We start from the raw sequence: 22,750 nt of genomic DNA, 5'->3' as shown, positions 1-22,750 counted from the left end.
CGCTTTTATTGCCTTTCGCTGAAAGCAACTGAGTTTAATGGCGTTGTTACTACCGGTTTTTTCAGAAATTTCGTGGTTTTAATGTATTTGTTCATATTTATTGATATTTTTAAGTCATATTGAAAAAAGAATCTCATGCTGCTAAAAATTAATGGATGATAGAAAAGTCATTACCGAAAAAATATTTTATGATTTCGGCAATTTTCTCGCTCAATTTTTTTTGAATTAGCGGTTTTTGCCTTTTTTAATCTTTAGGTAGGCGTAAAATGCTGACCGGTCTCAAAAGCCTTTAATTGAGTAATCAAGGATTAATGTTACCCGAGGCAGTCATTTTATAGCGAATAGTCTCAAGTTTATGATATTAAAATTTGCAATGACTTTTTAAAGTTTTCTGTTTTTGTTTTTTTGTCAACTTGTAGCTTATTCTCATCATTGAGAGGTGTAATTAGTTTTTTGTATCCAAAAAATTTAAATTTCTAGTGACATCATGTCGTAACTGATGTTTTGTTTGTGGACAATATGCGTTTAAATAAAGGTGTTAATGGTGTACTTGTGTTTCTTTTTCTTTTTTTGCACATTCGCTTAGTAACAGATCCCAATGATTTTCAAATGTGGCCCAAATGCAATTATTTAATCTTCAGGTTTGCATTGTTTAATTTTAGTTGCATTAGTATGAATGAAAATGGAAGGAAGAATACATAGTGTTCAGATAATAGCTAATGATTTTAATGGCTTCAATAATTTGTGTTTTCGCAAGTTGTTTTTTTTAGTTTTTCTGCTTCTGTAGTCCGTTCCTATGGCTTAATCTAAACAACGACAGGTCCTATGGGTTTCATAACGAATGTTTAGTAAATTTATTAAGAATTATTTTGTTAAAGGCTAATGATTTTTAAGACTTTAGAAATTGTTGTCTTAAAAAAAGTTGATTATTCAATTTCGCCTTATTATTTCCTTTTGTCGACTTTGTTACCTAGTCTCATCAAGGAAAATTGCCATCTGCTGTATAGTATTGACAAAGATCTCGTCAGCGCTGTAATGAGGCATGGCATTATGTAATTCAATAAGTAGTCAGGTTTTTAAACGTTTTTTTTTTTAAACTCAAACATCTATTTTTATTATGTCTTCATTTGGTTGACAATTAAGTCAAAAGTGTAGATGAGCTCGGGTTGGAACATCACGTGGAACGCACATTAACGAGCATCCTTGTTAACTTTTCCCGCAAATTTTAAGTTGTGCCTATATATCAACAACACGCTGAGGTTGTCATATATTTCGTTTGAGGGAACGTTAAAAAAAACCTGTTTAAGTGAAAATAGGGGTTTCTGTAGGGGTTTCTGTGCTCCCTCTCGAAGTTAAAACCTGTGTAACGGCTGCTCTCTTATCAATGTCAAGGAAAACTTTACACCGCCCAGTTCGTTTCAGCGGTTTCAAATCTGTCCGGATATTGTGTTTTTGCGGTTAACTTTGTGAACTGTTTTATCTGCTATACTGTACAATGCCGTTGCATTACTTGTTGCGCAATAATTTCAAATAACTACTTCAGCTTTGCCGAATAACAAATGGCTTCGCTTCCATTAAGTGAAAATCCAAACTTCAAATAACCAATTAGTCTCAATTTAGATGTTTTTTAATGATATCTCCCTAACCACAAATGCTAGTGACATAAAATTTCACAGGAAGATGAACGTTAGGTAGGCCTACTCTCTGATGTAAAAATAAACAACGCTGGGTAAACTGCGTTGGTGGGGCTACCTTTTATGTTTTATACCCAATCTTAATACTTGGGCGAAAATTTCAATGTTGAATAACTCTGTAAGTAATGATTCAAAATTGAGCAAATTTTGCAGTGCACAACACTGTCATACAAGTAATCAAACGAAAAAAGAAATGAACTGAATTGGTTGAATGATCTTCGAGAAATAATGCAACAAATTTCAGCTCAGATTTGAATATTTTGAGTTAATTTAATGAACACTTTGTTTCTCAATTGGCCTCAATAACACCAATTTCAAACTTGCTAGGCTTCGTTAAAGCCAGTAAGAGCAACTGACTATGTGCTTTGCTTAAAGTTTCTCCTACTTAGGAACTTTGTTCCTCGGAAAGAAAATTTTGAGAATATCAAAGTTAATTCTCTTTTCAACAAGTCAAAGTTAAGTTAAAACTGTACAATCACTAATATGATCTACAGAAACAAGACACAGTAACAAGTAATTTACCGCTCAAGAAAGCGTGCTTAATACTCACTGTATGTCAGTTTAATAAGACAAATGTAACGAGTTTCATGTGATTTTTAGTAGTTGTTCAAGCTCTATTTATAGTGCCGTACATGTCAAAATTGCATCTCTGATTGGTTGTAGAATACTATGTCGTAATATTCTCTGAATACACTGAGGTTGGGGTTCGGGATACCTTATACAGTGCCCCGCACTCTCTGATTTGGTAGGAAATCGCAAAATTCATCGAATCTGGCTTACCAAGTTGGGTATCTCTTGCTCCGTTGAGCTCAATTTGTGTGATTGTGAACACTTGAATACGTGGCAATAATTGCGTAGTTCGAGTTTGAGTTTCAGTTTCACTTCATGTATGATGATTACGTACTAATAATAGTCACTGAATATAAATGTTGGGCAAAGTGAACAAATCTGTATGGCTTCGATAGAGTGTAGCATTAAATTTCGCTTGTCATGCTATTCTAGCTTTAAGGCTTGAAATGGCCTTGGAGAGCTATTCAATTTGGTTATTGAGTTAGTAAGCTCAGCCGCCACAACCTGAAAATGCTTTCCATTACAACTTGAGCCGTCAAATTCTAAAGATCTAAAATTGAAATTGTGAAAAATGTTGGCATGTATTCGTGGCTTAACTTGTTTTTCAATGCATGGTTGCATTGGATTCTTTTTCTGAAAAAGGAAAAAAAGCTTTTAAAAGTTTTTTTGAGAAGCACGCAAAAGGCGCCAGTTTTGCTTCCAGTTTTTTTGGACACTTTTTGTTTTCTCGTAAAAATTGCTCTTTCTAAATTAATTTTAGAAATATTTTTAGCACGTTATTTTCTACTAAATGACATTGGAAAGTTCCGAGCCTTCAGCGTTGAGTTACAATAAAATTTAGTAGAGTTGATTGGCTAATGTGCAATTTAAGAAAAGCGTTTTCCAGTTTTTATTTTTATTCCAACCCGCTGAGCTTTTTGCTCAATCAACGCCTTTTGAATTATCAATGCCATTTAAAAAAGCAGAAAATTTTCACCTCTGAGTGCTGTTTTTAAATTGTTTTTAAAGCTGAGCAATAAATAATTTGATACAGTAAACTGATAAGTAAATTGCCATATTTTTTTTTGCAAAATTAGGGTATACCGACGCCATTTTTGTCCAATTTCTCTACCCCCTGAACAGATAAAATTTGATCCTTCTCGTTTTAGGATTGCTGTTTTTCAAACCTTCAACCTCATGGATTTTTTCAATGAACCAGTTCAAAAAAGTAAAATTGCGCATTTTTATGGCGCACCGATAACATCTTATTAATTACCGCTGTAATCAAGTGGCTCATCTTTCATAAGTTGATATTATTTTTGAGGCTTAAATTGCAAAAGTTTACACTCGTTTGCGTTTCCCTCACTCGGTAAATTTTTTGAATGCTTCAGAAATCGTTTCTAAAATTTTTTCCTTATTGAGAGAAAATTTTGCCGTTTCCCGTTGGATATAGAGATAAAAAGCTGAGAAGGTTGCATTTGATACAACTCGTTCTTTTATCCTGCCCTGGAGTATCGCCCCAAAAAATATGTTCCACCTAGTTTCAGAAATGAGCAAAATAGGAAAGATTTTCGATGGCGAAACTGGTAACACTTAGTGTTCGCGGCCGGTTTTAAGAAATTTTTGCGTATTACTTGGTACTTTAAAATTTAATATTAAAAGTAAGAAGAGTTTAATTAGAGAAATTCTATGTGTATGCTCATTGCGTTGCAGAAGTTTTACTTGCTCGAGTAGATGTACTCGAATTTGTTTTTCTTGACCTTGTTTGAAGATTAGTGTTATAAACGTATGGACATTTGGCAATATAAGCGAACTAGTTCAACTTTGCTTCAAGCTTGGAAATGTGCTTCAACAATCCACGATTCCTGTTCTTGAGCAAGCGTGGAAAACAGTGACAAATAAATCTTGTCCACACCCCTCGTCACACTTGTGTATGTCGTTTCTTTTGCCCGCGGTTACTAACCGCGATAGTTGACAACGTGTCAATTAGACCGCAATGAAAGAATGCTTGAATGGCGATTTTTTGCCGAAATGTCCCTCGCAATACTAATTGTGGATTAAGAAAACAACTACCGGTTTTGCGACTGCCAATATCACGGCTCACAAGTGTAATTAAGTCTCTGATTTTGGTCTCCAGTAATTGCAATTAAAGTCGATTAAAAGGGTTTAGGCTGACTGAGTACTCAAAATTGTCGAAAATGGTTACATTATCAGCCAAGACAATTGGCTAAATGTATACTTTTTCCGTCACATTTGTCGGCGGTTAACGTATTGAGGTCATCGTGAATTACAATGGACGTTATGTTATAATTCGTGACGAAGGATTGTCTTTGTTGTCCACGAAAGGCCAAAACAGTCCCAAAATTGTCAATTATAACTTTTGCAACGTAATGTTGATCGAATTAATTTTAAAATTAAAAGTATTTGACTGAAGGGGAGTGTTTTTGGTTTTCAACTTTTTTTTTCATGTTCATAGGGATTTTAATTGTGTCTCTGTTTGTTTGCATATGATTTCCCCCTCAATTTTTCTTGCGAAATACTTGTTCTCTGAAGCTCAAGCTCAATATAAAATTAGTGTTACTGGTCGAGGAATTATTCAGCAAAGCTTTTTACTCTACTATTTCAGTTTCTTTTTCAGATTATTGAGATATTTGTATTCTTTACGGGTTAGATTTCTTACAGGTAGTGTGGATGTGGTTTATGAGTCGTGTTTATTAAATCCAGTGTGTGACCTTGAGTATTGTAATGTGCTAGTCGTTGAGATAACGTTCTTGTTTGCATTTTGATTGGTTGCGTCTAGTTCCTTTTCAGCCTGTCTTTCAGATAAGAGGCTGCCACGGCTCTTTGTTTTAGCCATCTTGCAATGGCCGAGAACAGCAGCAGCAGACGAAACAAGAACCAGATGACAATCGAAGTGATGATGGTGTTGATGATAAGGACTACTCGCGTGACAACTCAAGAATCGCTAGCCGAGAGCGAACACCCGAAAGGCTTCCAAGGAAATTCAATCAGTCCTCGGATTCGAAGAAACACAAATTCAGACCAAGTTACGGAGATTCCAGCTTTGACAGAAGTGAGATCCCAAATGATGACGATGAGTCAGCAAAATCTTCAGCTGTTTTTCGCAGTCTTTCTAAAGGGCGTCTTTTCAATGATGATAGCTTCCATCATGGACACGGGAGGGCATCTCCGGGGTTTGCAGACAATGATGATGATGATTCCAGCAGAGTGGATTCTCTAGGAGGGTCCGGTAGATTTGGTGGAAGGTTCAAGCACAACCCGGCTGCCATGTTCATGGAGTATCGAAATGTAAGTACATTTTTGTTGATTTCTGATTATTGAAGTTGAGTGATTGTTCTTTTGGGTGGTTAAATAATGACGGTTCATTTTAGCAGCCGCATTTTAAAGGGGTAATGAGTCTTTGCTTTTTCAAATTATGAAATGAGTGTTTTGTTTTGGAACTTTTGGGAAATTTTGTGTACTTTGTGTTTTGAGAAATATAACGTCTCTTTTGTAAATAGAAATTTCTAATTATCTCAAACATATCGTTGTTATCGTAGTTTTTTTTAATGTATTAGTGACTTTGAAGCAGCTATTGTCGCAAAGTATGTTAATGTTGCCCATATTATTTGAGTCATTGAACCCAAGCAGTTTAAAATTGGATCAATTGCACCCTTCCCTTAACATTTTCACTTCACAATAATTTCTTAAATTTTTTTTCTAAAATCTTATTCAATTAAAAGTCATCAAAAACTGTTTATAACATTGAATGTTTTTTTCAATTTATTAATTTGAAAAAAAGTGAAACAGCTGATTCTGGAGACAAAATCTAATTGAGATTGGAGATTCAGAGAGTGCTGTTTTCTAATAATTGACTGAACTATGTATTATAAAATTTTGATTGTGATTTATTACTCGTATATTAATACTACTTTATTTAAATTGAATGCAATCATATTCTGATTTATTTGCTTATTTGCGTGCACAGAGACGACTGCTGCCCTGTCACTTCAAAGTGGTGGAAGTTGAGGCGGAAGTGGATGCCTGTGCCAAGATGCTCCATCGCTTCAAACACCTCTCTGGGCTCAGCTACTTCGTCAACGTCTCCGATGTGAGTTCGGAATGGATTAGGTTAAGCCATTGGGAAGTAAACAGAAGGCTTTTACGGGATCGCACGATTTCTCTGCATTAAATGTGTATCTTTACATTTTAGTGAAGTGAAGAATAAGTTAGGTTTGGAATTGATATGCTTCTGATTAGAAATTTGCAGGGTTGCGGTAGATGGAAAAAATTGAAAAGTATGCTTTTACCTGGATAAAAAGAACTTATAAAGTAATGATTAATTGCTGTTGAACGAAGTTTGAAACAATTATTGTAAACGTGTCTTTTTGAAAAATTTTGCTTGACAATTTTTGCGCCTTTGTTCTAGAACATTCATTGACTTCTCAGACGAGTTTTTCAGGCTTCTCTTCATCGTTTTGAGTGATCCCAATTGCTCGAGCGATCGAAGCACACCCTGGTCGGAAGTTTTTGCGCACCCATAAACAAAAGTTTATCGGCCACAGCCTTGAATTAAATTGCGTTTGAGAGCAATTTGTCTGATCTTTCAGGTATTGTGTTTTGTTCCCGTTGATTTATCGATAGGCTAAATTGGGTTAATACGGTGTTCTTTTGTCAATTTATTCATCTTGTACTGCTTTCCCCTGCCTTGTTAGCTAGCAAAAGTGCATTTGCTTGAGTAAATTTACTCGTATTTGTTAGTCTTATTAACGACCATGTTTTAAGGCTAGGGTTATAAGCGTGTGTATGGACAGTAACCGAGTTCAGCTCAAATTTGCTGCGCGTTTGGAAGTTTCACAATGTCTGTTTTTGAGGCAAATGTGGACAACAGTGACAAGATGACGTCCGCACGTCACCTTTGTCCATGACTGCAGTATCTAATATTTGCGATACTGTCAATTTGACCGACTTGAAGGCAAGCCTAAATTGTGTTTAATTTAGACTCGCATAAATTTCAGTAGGATAAAGTGAAATTTTCTTCTGATGAAAATGTTGTTTCCGTTTTAAGAGAGCAAGTTTTTTTATTTATATGCGGCCATTTGTCTTCTGTTTCCGTATTTTTTTCACTAGTTTTTGAATATTAGTAAAGGTGATACATGCGCATTGTTTTTAATTGTTCCCTCAACGAATCGTTTTGATAACTTTGGTACTATATGGTTTTATAGAACTTCAGTGATTGTTCGAGGTTTGACCATATTGTCATCTCTTTTTTTGTACTTAGTATCATTAATGACAGGTCCCATTGGCTTTCTGTGGAGATTTAAGTGAACCTATTTTTTATTTGCAATTGGTAGCTACTGTTTATTATTATGGAAAAACTTTTGAGAGGTTTTTCGAGTTTTTGTCCATTTTTGTTTTGGTTCTTTTTCACTTAATCTCATTAATGACAGACGTCATCAGATTTCTGATAATATCTTGTTTTTTGGGTTTTGCTTATATAATGGTTTTTTTGACCGTGGCACTATTTTTTTCAAGATGATCAGTTGATGTTTAAGTTGTGCCGGCATTTTTGTGTTGTACTGTGTCTTATCTTGATCTAAATAGCAGTAGGTCGCATCGGCTATCTAATGAGGCAACATTTAATCCGTTCATTGACAACTTTTTCTTCGAACAGTTTGATTGAATTCATGAAACATGCCTTCATTTGCCTCATTTTTCCCTTAAAGGTTTTAATAATATATATCTGCTTTCTAACGTTTAATGGTTAGAATTGTGTAGAAATTTACACTTTACGCTCAAAATCATCTGCCCTATTTCTGTTGCTTTCTGTTTTATCGATTGTTTTTTTGTCTAAACTGGTGTATCTTTTTAGTGAAAGTTCTGAGGTTGTATTGAGTGAAAACTGATTGACATGTTATTAATAGCCGCACAGCGATAGCTGGGGCTATTATTGGCCTTCTCTTGGTTTTTTTTACGACTCGAAGAGGAGTATTGGTTTTCTCTCGGCCTTTTTTTACAGGAAGTAGATTTGTTCACGCGGCATTTTGACCTAAAAGCGAAAGTGAGAAAAGCTGTCTCGGTGAACAGATTTTCGCTAAGCGAGAGAAATTTTTTGATCATGCGCTTCGTGTAGTGAATGACTTTTTGACTTTGAAAATGAGTTTTTGACTGAATGGCACATATAGATAACCGTTTTTAGCCATTTTTTGGACTAATTGGCACAATTTTTTTGCTTTGAATTTGGTTTCTTATAGAAATAAAGTTTATTCGATACTATATTGAAATGTCAACCTCGGAAATTGATTCCACAGTGTTTTGCAGAGCCTTAAAATGCGTTTCAAGTTGAAAATTGGCACATATTTCTTGATTTTTTAGTTAATTCTCGGCTTTTATTCTCTTAATTTTTAATTTTTGGATCTTTAAACCGTCTTTTTGTCAAAAATCAGTTAATATGGCAACTTCTCTTTGATAATTCATATACGCAACGTCTCTTTCTACCTCGATGTAATTTTGTTTTATAAAATTTACATATGCTAATCCGATTTTGGTAGTTTTTTGTTTGTATTTTGGTTGTAATTGCTAGAAATAGTCTTGTGAAACATGAGGGATCATTTTTTAATCATTTTTTGGCGTTAGGTTTTTGAAAAACAGTTAAAACTTTCATAAATGCTGTCTTAAAAGTTTTTTGACCATTTTTTTGCAAAAATGTTTCGTATTTATGAATTCTGCTTATTCCTGTTTTTTGTTCTCATCAGGAGAATAGATCTTTGTATCGCATGATTAGTTATCTTTCATATGTCTTGAAAGCTGAACAATGAAATGTAATCGTTTTTCTTGATTTTTTTAATTGATTTTTAACTTTCAAAAATAAAGAATGTGTTTTGTTACGGTGTTCCTTACATTGTGCCCATATTCTTCACATTGTAGTTAGTATCTTTCTATCTTTGTCCTGGCACCTACATTTATTTTTGGTATATTGATTTTTCCAGTTGTTAAAAATGAATGATTTCTGCTTTTTCTTAGATTTTCGTCATATCTGTGGTTTGCATTTGATTTCATTCAAAATAAGGCAGTACTGAGATTTTTTATGGCAAGCATTTTCCGCAATTGCCATTTAAGTCTATTTACTGCAACTTTCTTCCGGCCTTGGTATTAAATTAAAAGATTTTTTGTCTTTGAATATTCTTCTGCTTATGTCTTTTCTATGATCAATTTAATTTTTGAATTAGTACGAAATCATGTTGTCTAGCATATGTACAACAAAGAACAAGTGTGTGTTGTTTTTTGTCTTAATTGCAGTGATTAGAAGTGTAATTATAGGTGTTTTCTGATTCTGAGCTTTCTGTTTTAAAAGATTTAACTTAGTTTCTAAGATTATTATCTGCCGTTTGATTTCGCGATATTTTTCAGATTAAAATTATGTGTTATTTGAGGGCAATTGATAACCTTGTCAGCTTTTTCAGTCTATCCTTTTTTTGACCACTTAATTATTTCGGTTTTTTAACGTTACGAAACGTTTTGAATGATAAAATTTTGCTGCATTTTGTTTCTTGGTGACAGTGGTTTAAGTTTCACCAATTTTTAGAGCAGACCTGGAAAGGTAGTGAGTTAATGGTTTAATACAAAAATTAGTGGCTTCCGCTGCAATTACGGTTTTTGTTAGTGAATTTTTGATGCGTCGAGTCGCTTCCGGAATTCTTCCGGGTATGTTTTTTATTTCGTCGTCGCGATTTTTGTTAATACCATATGACGTCACAATCACTTCAAATGTGCATTTTGTTCATTGGTTCATGCAATTTCAACTGAAGTGCGTGTGTGACGTCATTTTTCGCTGTTAGTGGAGCGAGTTTTTTGTTTCTTCGCGTGATTAAATTTTTGGTCACACTTGACTTACCTCTCTCAAAAATGACTTCCTCACTTTGAAGTTGACTTTTATTTACTTCAATTCAGAAGAGATGAGGTCAATTGAGTGTGTGTCACTCTGAATGAAGGTTATTTGAGAGCAGCTAATAGAGGCAGCAAAACCTATACAGATTTTTAATCAAAATATAACATATCGGCCTTCAATGAAAAGACGAATTTTTTTGGTCTGTCTTTTTTACTGTTTTTTATGAGACTGAAGATCTACAAAGATATTGCGGCTATTTTCTGGCAATCTGCCAACTATGTTCGATTTGATGTCCTTGACAACAATTTTGGGAAAAACTTATCTTCAAAAGATTTTCGCAGAGTTTTTTTGCATTATATATTTCGCAGAGTTTTTTTGTTTATATATATTTTTTTAATTACTAGAAATAGTATTTTTATTCAATATAAGGGACTTTAATTTCGTTTCAATAAAAATTCCTTCATTTTTTGGCGTTATTTTCTTGAAAGTCAGTTAAGGTTATTTTCATAAATGCAGTCTTAAAATTTTTTGACCTTTTTCTTTGCAAAATGTTCCAATTTTTCGTAAGTTTGAATTCTGCTTTTTATTTTTATTCTGTTCAGGAGGATGGTTTTTTTTCGGATGACTCGTTGTCTTCTCGATGTCTCGAATGCTGAACAATGAAATATATTCGTTTTTCTTGACTTTTTAATTTGATTTTAACTTTCAAAAATCAAGAAAGTTTCTGTTACGGTGTTTCTTACTTTGTGTCCATATTCTTCACATTCTAGTTAGTATCATGCTAGCTTTGTCCTGGAACCTACATTTTTTTCTGTATATTGATTTTTTCGGTTGTTTTTTGTCTTAATCGCTGTGATTAGAAATGTAATTATAGGTGTTTTCTGATTCTTAAATTTGAGCTTTCTTTTTTGAAAAGATTTAACTTAGTTTCTAAGATTTTTATCTGCCATTGCTTTCCCGATCTTTTTCAGATTAGAAGCATGAATTATTTTAGGGCTATGGATAACTTTGTCAGCTTTTTTAGACTATCAGGTTTTTGACCACATTAATTGTTTTGGATTTTTTAACGTTACCAAACCTTTTGAATAATATAAAATTTTGCTGCATTTTCGGGCAAGTGACTCAACTCGAGGTCAAAAATGACTTTCTTCTCTCTCGAAGACTTGGTTATGGTCAACCGAGGACATCTCTCTAGTTGAACTAGTTGAAAGCTATTATGGTGCAGTTAATAAACACAACAAATGCGTTAGACTATTTCTTCTAAATCAAATTATGAAATCTCCGCATTTAGTTTAACTGTTATTCCTCTTCTTCACTCTTATTTTTCTTGATAGGCATTTTGAGACATGTCAACGAAGCTATCGCAGCGTTTTTTATCCATCTACTGGCTATGTTTTTAAGCTGATTTATATTTCAATAATTCCCAATTAGTCCTCCAATAAAGTCCATTTTTTTTAAATTACCCTCGAACGTAATTTGAAACATTTAATAATTATTTTTATTTATGCAAACTTTTTGGTTGACCGTTTTGACTTTTTACTTCTAACAGTCTGCCGCTTGCTTACTTGATTAATTTAACTTGACTATCGGCTTCGAAAATGGGATGAACTCCATTGGCATAAAATGTCTGAGCAGGACTCTCAGAGCTGTAGTAAGTGTCTTAAGTGTACAGTTCGAGGAAGCTGCTTAGCAACTCTTGTGTCTTGAGGCGTAGATTTTCAAGGTTTAGATGGCGTTCCTGAAATGATGCCCCCACGCCTCCCCAATTTAAACGCGCTCACCCCCGCTCTTTTATTGCCTTCCGAGGCTGGCCTCCCTGTGCTTAAGCTAACTACAAACAAAGCCAACCATTCGACTGTCGCTCGAGATCATTTCGTTCGATGGTAGCCGGTTACGTTTTTATTAATAGCCGCCGTCAGCCTCTCTAACGACTATTATGTAGGCGCTATCCTTTTTACAATTCAAAGAATTTGAATTGTATTGGGGCGCTGTCTTTTTTTACGACTCGAAGAGGAGTATTGGAGAAGTCCTTTTTCAACCAATTTTATTGAAGTGAGTTTTGAAGCAAGAAATGAAACCCGTGAACCAATTTGGAGTGATTTTGTTGCTGAACAAAATGAAGAGTGGAGCGAAAAGAGAGTGGTTTTTTTGTTCATATAGCTGTTTTCTAGAGAGCGAGAAATTGAGGTGTGAAAAAAATTCACATATTTCAACAGATTTGATTTTCTTGTTTTTACTTTTTGTTTTATGGTTTTTTTCAAGTTAATCATAAAATAGTGGAGGCTCGTTTGTCTGATGAGTAGTTGGATGGCGTTTAAAAGGATTTATACTTCTAGTCGTTTCCGGAATTCTTCCGGCTGTTTTTTTTAAGATCTGTTCACGCATTTTCATGATTTTTGAAGTCAAAATGAAGTAAGTATTTTGGTCACGCCGAAACAGGAAGCGGAGCGAAAAAGCGAGTGATTTTGCTGCGTGAAATTTTTCCGCTCTAGTTTTAAAGTAGTGAGAAAACGGTGTTTGAACAAAAATTAGGTTTCTCGCTAGTGGTTTTTTTTGTTCACATGTGGCCATTTCACTTTGATGTTTATTTTTTTTCCGATTTTTTGGATCGATTTTATTTTTAAATGGTTTTCACAATCCATTCATTATTCATTTTAGGCCTAGTTTTTTGTTTGAACCAAATTTCCATTTCGCGCTAGTGGTGTTTTGTTCACATGCGGCAATTTTATTTTGTTTTTTACTGTTTTTTCGATTTTTTGGATTGGATTTTTTCCTAAATTGTTTTCCCAATCCATTCATAGTTCATTTTAGGCCTAGTTTTTCGTTTGAATTAAAATTTCATTTCTCGATAGTGGTTTTTTGTTCTAATGCGGCATTTTGACATTGATTTTCTTTTTTTTTATCTGATTTTTTTTAGAATTGGTTTTCCCAATTCACCAATAGTTCGTTCTAGGTCTAATTTTATATTTAGGCAATGACAATTCCTTGACTTGTACTTCAGGACTTGTACGGCTATGTTTTTTAAATTGGCTTTACCTTTTGATCACGTTTTAGTTTTACATAAGTCACGATTTTCACGTTTGAATTACGCAATGTAGTGAATACTGTCAACATCAAAAGACACAAATTAAAAGAAACGGGATAAACCGATAAAGCCCCGGTCATTAGTTCATAGTGCATTAGGTTATCAAAGTTCATTAGAGCGATTGCTAACTGATATTAGTATTAAGCTTAATACCCTTCAGTTTAGAAGCTAAAGGAAGTATAAGTTTAGAATCTAACTGAAACTGCACAGTGAACTAGAGCAAGTTTTGTAACTTAAGAAAGGACAACTTAAGAAAATATTGTCAATTTCAATCTCGTCTTTTTTCTTTTTCCGTTTTAATCCCGATGTGCCTCTGCTTCGTCAACGGCGGCTATTTACCGGCTATCTGCCGGCTATGTTTTTTGAAAGCATCTTGAGCTCAAGTCATTGCATGTTTTCGATTTCAAGGTAATCCCGGCAGAGCCCACTAGATGTACTCCCCAGTTTTTGTTTTGCAGTAAATAAGGTTCTGCAGCCGAAAAGTAGTTCTATTTCTCTGGTAATTTATGTCCAGGTTACATCAGATCCATAAACAGTGACACTTTCTGTGTTCGTTATTTTTTCGTGGAATTTTTGTGATTGTGACAATCATTTCGCACAGCACCAACATTCGAAGAGGCCTACTATAATGTCTCAATTTTCAGATGTTTTCGTTCGCGCTTGTTTTTGTTTATTAGAAAGATTTTCAATGCTTTCTATCTAACCCTTTGAAATTGAGGTCCCTCTTGTGGCATCTGTCTCTTATTTGAAAATTATGTTCTAAAAGTAGTTGGTGGTTTGAATTACAGATATTTGATCGATTAATATAAATTTCGAAATCTAAGAGCTGTAACTCGTTATATTGATTTTTTAAAATCCGGCAGCTTGTTACGAAATCCAGAACACTTTCATGCGTGATAATAGACGGAAAGTTAACAAGTATGTAGTAATCTGGATGGCGTTTAAAAGCATTTCTACTTCTAGTGGTTGCCGAAATTCTTCCGGCTTTTTTTAAGATCTGTTTTTTAAGATCTGTTTTAAGATTCAATAAGCTCTTTTAGTCCAATTTGTTTATAAGAGCTTATTTTTTCATGATTTGGCTTCAAGAAATTTAAAAAACTCCCACAAGGGGTTTTAATAGTTATCAGTTGTCTTGATCAAGTATTTTTGACAGAAATAGTTTTTTCGGGATCTCAATTTATGCCAAAATTTGATCAGATTTTTATATTTTAACAGATTTGATTTTCTTGTTTTTACTTTTTGTTTTATGGTTTTTTCAAGGTAACCATAAAATAGTGGAAGCACGTTTGTCTGATGAGTAGTTGGATGGCGTTTAAAAGGATTTGTACTTCTAGTCGTTTCCGGAATTCTTCCGGCTGTTTTTTTTTAAGATCTGTTCACTCATTTTCATGATTTTTGAAGTCAAATTGAAGTAAGGATTTTGGTCACGCCGAAACAGGAAGGGGAGCGAAAAAGCGAGTGATTTTGCTGCGTGAAATTTTTCCGCTCTAGTTTTAAAGTAGTGAGAAAACGGTGTTGGAACAAAAGTTAGGTTTCTCGCTAGTGGTTTTTTTTGTTCACATGTGGCCATTTCACTTTGATGTTTACTTTTTTTCCGATTTTTTGGATCGGATTTTATTTTTAAATGGTTTTCCCAATCCATTCATTATTCATTTTAGGCCTAGTTTTTTGTTTGAACGAAATTTCCATTTCTCCCTAGTGGTGTTTTGTTCACATGCGGCAATTTAACTTTGTTTTTTACTGTTTTTTCGATTTTTTGGATCGGATTTTTTTCTAAATGGTTTTCCCAATCCATTCATAGTTCATTTTAGGCCTACTTTTGTGTTTGAATTATGTTATAGTGGTTTTTTGTTCACATGCGGAATTTTGACATTGATTTTCTTTTTTTTTATCTGATTTTTTTTAGAATTGGTTTTCGCAATTCACCCATAGTTCGTTCTAGGTCTAATTTTATGTTTAGGCAATGACAATTCCTTGAATTGTACGTCAGGACTTGTCCTGCTATGTTTTTTAAATTGGCTTTACCTTTTGATCACGTTTTAGTTTTACATAAGTCACGATTTTCACGTTTGAATTACGCAATGTAGTGAATACTGTCAACATCAAAAGAGACAAATTAAAAGAAACGGGATAAACCGATAAAGCCCCGGTCATTAGTTCATAGTGCATTAGGTTATCAAAGTTCATTAGAGTGATTGCTAACTGATATTAGTATTAAGCTTAATACCCTTCCGTTCAGAAGCTAAAGGAAGTATAGGTTTAGAATCTAACTGAAACTGCACACTGAACTAGAGCAATTTTTGAAACTTAGGACAACTTAAGAAAATGTTGTCAATTTCAATCTCACCAATTTTCTTCTTTTTCCGTTTCAATCCCGATGTGCGTCAACGGCGGCTATTTTCCGGCTATCTGCCGGCTATGTTTTTTTGAAAGTATCTTGAGCTCAAGTCATTGCATGTTTTCGATTTCAAGGTAATCCCTGCAGAGCCCACTAGATGTATTCCCCAGTTTTTGTTTTGCAGTAAATAAGGTTCTGCAGCCGAAAAGTAGTTCTATTTCTCTGGTAATTTATGTCCAGGTTACATCAGATCCATAAACAGTGACACTTTCTGTGTTCGTTATTTTTTCGTGGAATTTTTGTGATTGTGACAATCATTTCGCACAGCACCAACATTCGAAGTGGCCTACTATAATGTCTCAATTTTCAGATGTTTTCGTTCGCGCTTGTTTTTGTTTATTAGAAAGATTTTCAATGCTTTCTATCTAACCCTTTGAAATTGAGGTCCCTCTTGTGGCATCTGTCTCTTATTTGAAAATTATGTTCTAAAAGTAGTTGGTGGTTTGAATTACAGATATTTGATCGATTAATATAAATTTCGAAATCTAAGAGCTGTAACTCGTTATATTGATTTTTATAAAATCCGGCATTCTGTTATGAAATCCAGAACACTTTCATGCGTGATAATAGACGGAAAGTTAGCAAGTATGTAGTAATCTTGATCCGACTCCACTTTTAGTGGGGGGTCTGTATGCTCATTTTTTTTGTTCAGTCAATTTTGATCAATCGATTTATTTATCATTTATCTTAGACAGTTGTGAGTGGTATCACTAGAAAGCCCGTCAAGAGTAGAGTATAGAGCAAAAGCGGTTTTTCTTAAAAATGGTGTCTTATGAGGATTTATCTGGTTTAAAAGCTTTTATGAACATCTAACTCTTCACTGATTTTGGTCACATTTATGGTTAGTTTTGGCTCAATTATGTTAGTATTTTTAACACTTCATGTCAGTGTAGTAGCAGTGACACGATAGCCAGACCATTATTGGTCTCAATTTGGTTTTTAGAATCAAACATTTGGATTTAGTTGTAGACTTTGGTTTTTAGAACAAAAAAATATTTCAGTGGTCATTTGACTTCATTTTTCGCTTTTCTCTCATTAGTTTCTTCCAAAGTACAACAAATAAGATGCATGTGCTTTAATTGTAAATAGATACTAGTTTCTGTTGTCTGAATGTATCTGGGGGCAACTAATCTACTTTCGATTTTGACACTAAAATTGTGGTTTCATTAAAATTTTAAAGTTTTAGTGAATTTTAATCATTTGTTGTTCTTATATTGATGTTATGTTAAAATTTTTCTTCTATTGTTACTCAGTCTCATATCTGATAGAGTCTCATTAATTTGTAACCAGGTTTAAATGTACCTATATATTTTTTACAATGAACAGCTTCAACAGTTTATGGCATTGACTACTTTGTTCGTAATTTTTTATTTAATGAATGTTTGAGTTTGAATCCCCCAGTTCACCTCTCTCCCGCATCAACCCTTCCACCTCACTTAACCCCCCTCACCCATATCCCCACCCCTGCTCCTCGTTCAGGTCATAAGGACGTGGCCCAATGCAGCCGAAGCCCCCCTCCCCAACCGTTGCCCCAATAATTCCCCCGGTGCACCCCCCCCCCCCAGCTGCACTCAACTGACGCCCCTTCTATCAACCTAAAGCTAACCAACCGAAGCCAACCGCTCACCGGTCGTTTGACAGCAATTCGCCCTACGCTAGTTGGTTATGTTTGTTTTTTGAGCAGTTTTATCACAGAATGTGTTGTTCAAAGTCTCGTTTATTGTTATTGTCTTAAATGAGGTTATTAATTAACGCTTTTGACATGTTGCTACGTTGGCTTTATTTGGCTATTTGATTTCTTGAAATTTTTGAATAATTTTAAAAATATAGTTTAATAAAGTTGTAATTATATTTGGTCTTTACCTACTGTTTTATCATTTACACTGATTGAGGCGAGCAGACAACAGTAAAATTTCTGTATGTGTCCATTTGATAGAATAGCGTTCAAACGTTGATTCAAAAATTTAAAATTTTCCCCTCATTATTGTGCTTTTTGTCTGATTTTTTGGTGCTTTGCTGGCAACTGTTGGTTTTAACTAGTCTGTTAGTCTCAATAATAACGAAAGTGATTAACTTTCTATTAAAGCTCGTTTCAAATTAGTTATTGGCTTTTATTTGTAGCTTGTCTTACTTACCGAAATTCCATATGTTTTGGACAATTATCTTGATTTTTCTTGAATCTCGCTTTAATTTTGCCCGTACTTTTGTGCATTGGTGTTAGTTTTGTCACCTTCTCACTTAGTGGAAATATGAGTTGAGGTTTTCTGTTATCAAATGTGAAATTCAGTAAATTCCATTGGTAGGAAGTGCCTAATAGTTTCAACGTATCATTTCTTGTTTTTTTAAACTTTGAGGCTATTAATTTTCACAAAGATTTTTGTTTCTGTCAAACGTTCTTTCAATGTTCTTTTTCTTTACTTAGCATGTTCCAAGAACGCGTATTTTGAATTTTTCTACGAATTTCTAATTTGTTTTTACTGAAGTTTCAAACTTGAACTCTTAAGCAGTTTTTGGTGTTCTTTTTATTTTAGCTTTTTCTGTTTTTCATTTGTGGGTTTATATGATTTCGTATGGACTTCGTTTGATCAATAGTTTGATAAGTTACATAGGCAACCCAACCTACCTCGCTCATTACTTACTTCGTGAATTTGCAGCTTGGGTGATCTCTATTTATAATTGATCTGATTTCGCTTTCTGCAGTTAGATTTATAAATGAGCGGAGTGGATGTTTTATTTACTTCTGCACTCAATTATAACTCTAAATTGACAATTTTAAATGCATGCATGCAGCAAATCCATGCAACACAGGCTTAATAAAATTGGTTTTCATTTTTGATTAAAAGTCTTCAATGTTTGCGATTGATTGAAAACAGGATAGAAGTTGATTTCTGGTTCTCATTTTTTGTTTGGTAAAATTAATTGTTTACTTAATAAATTTTTGTGCTTGACATAATTGGATTAGAATTTATTAAATCTCTGTCGTTTCGTTTGGTTTAATTTTCATTCTAGTGAAATAAAGAAGTTTAATCCTAAACTTGGGAGTGTACACGGCTATCCTTTTTTACTTTTTTATTGCCATTGGTGTACACGCCTATCAAAATTTAATTAATTGCTCTTGAACGAAGTTCATAGCAATCATTGTAAACGTGTGCTTCTTTTTTTATGCAAAATTTTCGCTTGACGGTTTTGACTTTTCGAGTGACTTTTACGCCCTTGACTTTTTGCGTTTTGCGTGATCTAAAACTCTCTCTCTCTCTCTCAATCGCAATTTCAAGCAGCTGAACTCATTTGCGGGCAATTTAATACTAAAAGTCAAAAGTGCGCCAAAACTGGTGCCATTTTTCACTTTAAATCTTAATAGTGGTATATGTTAACCTCTAATGTGGTTATTTGAAGCCCACTATTGAACTTCTTTGTCCCATTTAGCCCCCCCCCCCCCCCGACTGAACAGGCTGCGATTGATTAGAGCTCCCACTAGTCGTTCGAGAGCAATTCTTCCGACGTTTAGCCGGTTATGTTTATCATTTTTCACTTTTAAATTTTGAACATAGTCTATCTGTCCGGCAATCGGTAGACAATTAAGCCAAGCAGGTGGATTTCTATGCTTAGCTCGTGTTTAGCTTGGCAGCCAATACTTCTGTTTGCATGAATCTTAGCTTGTAATTCAAGATATGCTCTGCTATGTTCTTAACTTAGGCACGATTGAAGAAATTTTTAAAGGGCAGGGGCAGTTGGCATTGGGGTCAATTCAGAAGCAAGTATTTCTTTCTCTTGTGAACTTGTACAGCTATATTTAATTAGGATGTGCCGGAGCGCGATATGCAAACGCACGTAACCAATCATGCTTTTTCTTTAAGTACCATTCTTACTATTCTGCTTGATGTTATTGTGTGCGAGCATTAAGTACGGCAGTAACTGTCAATGAACTACACTTGGAAATAAAAAGCTATTACTTATTTGCGGTTCGGTTTTCAACATTTTTGAGGATTGCGTTATTTTTTTGAATAAAGTATATAATAAAAATCTATTCTTGTTGCTAATTTAGGTTGCAGCTTACGCTGGAATTCGACGCAAAGCTGATTTTATGAAGATGGAGCAGAAAATGAAGAAGAAAGGCTATGTGTGGCAGGGCTTTGTCGCTGATCTGGCATTAATCGTGAACAACGCTCTTGTTGCCTTTCAGGTCAGAATTCCTGCTAAACAATGTTAACCTCTTATCTTTTGATAATGAAACAGTTCGTCGTTACTTCGCTAAAATGATTAACACTTTTGCCGGTGAATATCGGTGAATTTTATCGGTGAATATATTTTCATCAAATCTCGAATTTGAATAAAAATTGAATACACAGCTGCTTACAGGGATATAACGTCAATTTGAAGATCGTTAAACGTTATAACTTGCTCTGTAACTTAGAATAGTGCCCCCTAATCACACTCCTTTCAGGAAGTCACCATTCTTTGAAAGGTCAAACTTTGCGAGTTTTCACGTACTGTTAAGTCCTTTGACTGTTATTTGATCGTTCTAAACAGATTTGAAAAATGTGCGCTCCACTTTATATTCGTTTCTAAGTTCTCACACTTATGGCTTCTCTTACCATCGACAGATCAGCAACTCCTCAAGTAAGAATCTAGCGTACAAAGAACAAAATTATTGCTATTACTGCTACTTTTGTATGGGTTTTAGTCTGAGATTCTTGGAAAACGGAGGGAATAGATTCTGCAACTAAATAAATTGTTAGGTGTTTTGCCAATGACAGATTTTCAGAGATCAAAATTTCGAAGTTAAGCTTTTGAATGACATCGTCCCTCTGTTTATATTTGCCATTAAGGGCGCTGCTAACTTATAGCTTTTTAATGTACAGTGGAGCCTCCGATCTGTTAATAAAGTGCATATTTGTTTCAGCCAAAAGAGGCCGTTTACAAAGCAGGCATTCGACTGGACAAAAAGGTGATAAAAACTCTGGAAAAGTTCCCCCATATGATAAGCCATTACCAGTACATGCGAAAGCAGGCCAACGAGTTCCTTGAAGACGACGACGATGAGATGTGTTTGGCCCAACTGAAGAAGCCGCAGATGACGTCAGCTCCTGTCGTCTCGAAAGATGATGATGATACGGCAGAGAATCGTGAAGAGCAGCCAGAGGCCGATGATGATGACGATGGTCCAGAGGAGGATGAAGTTGTTGAAAAGAAGCGAACCCCAAGAAATTCCAGTTTCGTGAAAGAACCGAAAACAAGTGAAAAAGCTGCTGTGGATGATGCCGAAGAGAAGCCAATCATTGAAGAAAAGGACAAAAAGGTGAGTTTTTGTCATATCAAGTATAGATGAGGAGAGTAATGATTTGAGAGTCTCGAATTAATCTTAAGCCCTTCAAACCGCTCTTTTCTGTTGTGATGGAGTTAAATATACCCATAGAGAAGAATAAAATATCTGCTGCTTGAAAGGATTTAAAATAGCAATGTATATCACATCTTTTCATACCAATAATTGGTAGGATTATGGTTCACATTGTTTTTTAGGAGCAACCAGTGAATTTAAAGAGCGCTTCAAAGACTTCAGACATTCAATCAACGAAGAGCTCACCAACTAAGGAAGTCACCAAAGAGAAATCAAAACCGGTCAAGACTCCCGAGAAGACAGAAAAACAACCTCGTCAACAAAATCCTCAAGTTGCAATTGAAAACAAAACTCCAGAGAAAGACGTAAATACTCAGAAGTCACCTGATGTGAAAGTAAAACACTCGACCCCGAAAGAGAAGCCTGCAATGCGTAAACCGAGTCCTGAACCAGAAGTATTAGCCAAAAGTAAACCATCTATAAAGGCATTATTTTCTGACACGGACAGATCTTCCGATGAGAATAAGGAGAAGTTGCTTGATAAAGTCAATAAGTCTCCAAGTTTGGAGAAACAGCCTAAAAACCCAAAATCAGAAGTCACTCCAAAGAAGGAGTCGACACCCGCAGTAGTCAAAAGCAGTCCAATCAATTTCTTCAAGGAAGATGAAACCACTGAATGTATTGCTCTGTGTCGCAAAATATTCAAGGAGATTGAAAGCAAAGCGGCGTATGCGTGCTTCAGAAAGAGTGAAATGGTATGCTTAAGACCAAACAATTTTCGAAGATTTTGCTCAAATGAAATCTCTTGAACTTTAATTGGCTCCGATATTTTTGAAGGGTGTACAATCTGACCAATTTGACGTCTTTTTCGAGTGAAGTTCTGACCGCTGATTTTGGTAACAATTCGCTTTGATTAATTGCTCTTGAACGTAGTCCATAGCAATTATTGTAAACGTGTGTGTCTTTTTTATGCAAAATTTTTGCTTGACAATTTTGACTTTTCGAGTGACTTTTACGCCCTTGACTTTTTGGATTTCGCGTGATGTAAAATTCTCTCTCAATCACAATTTCAAGCAGCTGAACTCAATTGGCGGCAATTTAATACTAAAAGTCAAATGAAAAGTGCGCTGAAACTGGTGTCATTTTTTACTTTAAATCTTAATAGTGGTATATGTTAACCTCTAATGTGGTTGTTTGAAGCCCACTATAGAACTTTTTAGTCCCATTTTGGCTCCCCCTCCCCCCCCCCCGAATGAAGCAGGCTGCAATTGATTAGAGCTCCCACTAGTCGTTCAAGAGCAATTCTTCCGACGTTTAGTCTTATGTTTAATAGCCGCCCTCATCTTCTCAGCCGGCTATTATTGCGCTCGTATTTTTTTTTTTTACTTCGTCAAACTTTTTTTCGCTTTACCATTTTGCCGCTTTTTCGACATTTTGCGTGAAATCTTTTTGACTTCTCTAGGCTAGTTTCTCTCTTCTCTCATTCTGCTAAAAGTGAATTTGAACATCAGTTGCTAAGCAAAGCAATTCAAAATGAACAGAGTCGGTATAAAAAATTGAAGTCAGAAATAGAAACGGGATAAACCCATAAAGCCCAATTTTAGATGCCCGCTATTTGAACGTCGTTCCTATAAGTCTTAGTTACCACCTCTAATGCTTATTGGTGTTGATAGTAGCCCCTGTAGCCTCTCTCTAAGAAACAGAAGTATGTTCAACTACGAAATGCCATCAAAATACATCGGACTTAAAAAATATATTTGTACAAAAATCTTTTTTTTTTCAATATATTCTATTCGTT

The 22,750-nt window shown here is 34.8% G+C and overlaps 2 protein-coding genes across 2 annotated transcripts in view; one reads left to right on the top strand and one right to left on the bottom strand.

Annotated features, from left to right (window-relative positions):
- The window catches only part of LOC142344652 (spliceosome-associated protein CWC27 homolog), a 242,091-nt gene that overhangs the window by 134,205 nt on the left and 85,136 nt on the right, over positions 1 to 22,750 (bottom strand). The window lies entirely within an intron of this gene.
- Positions 1 to 22,750, top strand: part of LOC142344650 (uncharacterized) — a 116,550-nt gene that overhangs the window by 48,205 nt on the left and 45,595 nt on the right. Inside the window, exons 8-12 of the mRNA XM_075396467.1 lie at positions 5,097 to 5,552; positions 6,232 to 6,354; positions 19,660 to 19,797; positions 20,518 to 20,913; positions 21,135 to 21,707. Coding sequence (XP_075252582.1) covers positions 5,097 to 5,552; positions 6,232 to 6,354; positions 19,660 to 19,797; positions 20,518 to 20,913; positions 21,135 to 21,707 — 1,686 coding nt within the window. The remainder of the gene's footprint in view (positions 1 to 5,096; positions 5,553 to 6,231; positions 6,355 to 19,659; positions 19,798 to 20,517; positions 20,914 to 21,134; positions 21,708 to 22,750) is intronic.

This window comes from Convolutriloba macropyga, chromosome 8 (genome assembly GCF_964194025.1).
Source record: "Convolutriloba macropyga chromosome 8, txConMacr16.3, whole genome shotgun sequence".
In the NCBI taxonomy this organism is placed as follows: domain Eukaryota; kingdom Metazoa; phylum Xenacoelomorpha; order Acoela; family Convolutidae; genus Convolutriloba; species Convolutriloba macropyga.
Note: the sequence above shows the minus strand (reverse complement) of the source record. Positions and strands in the feature narration are given on the sequence as shown.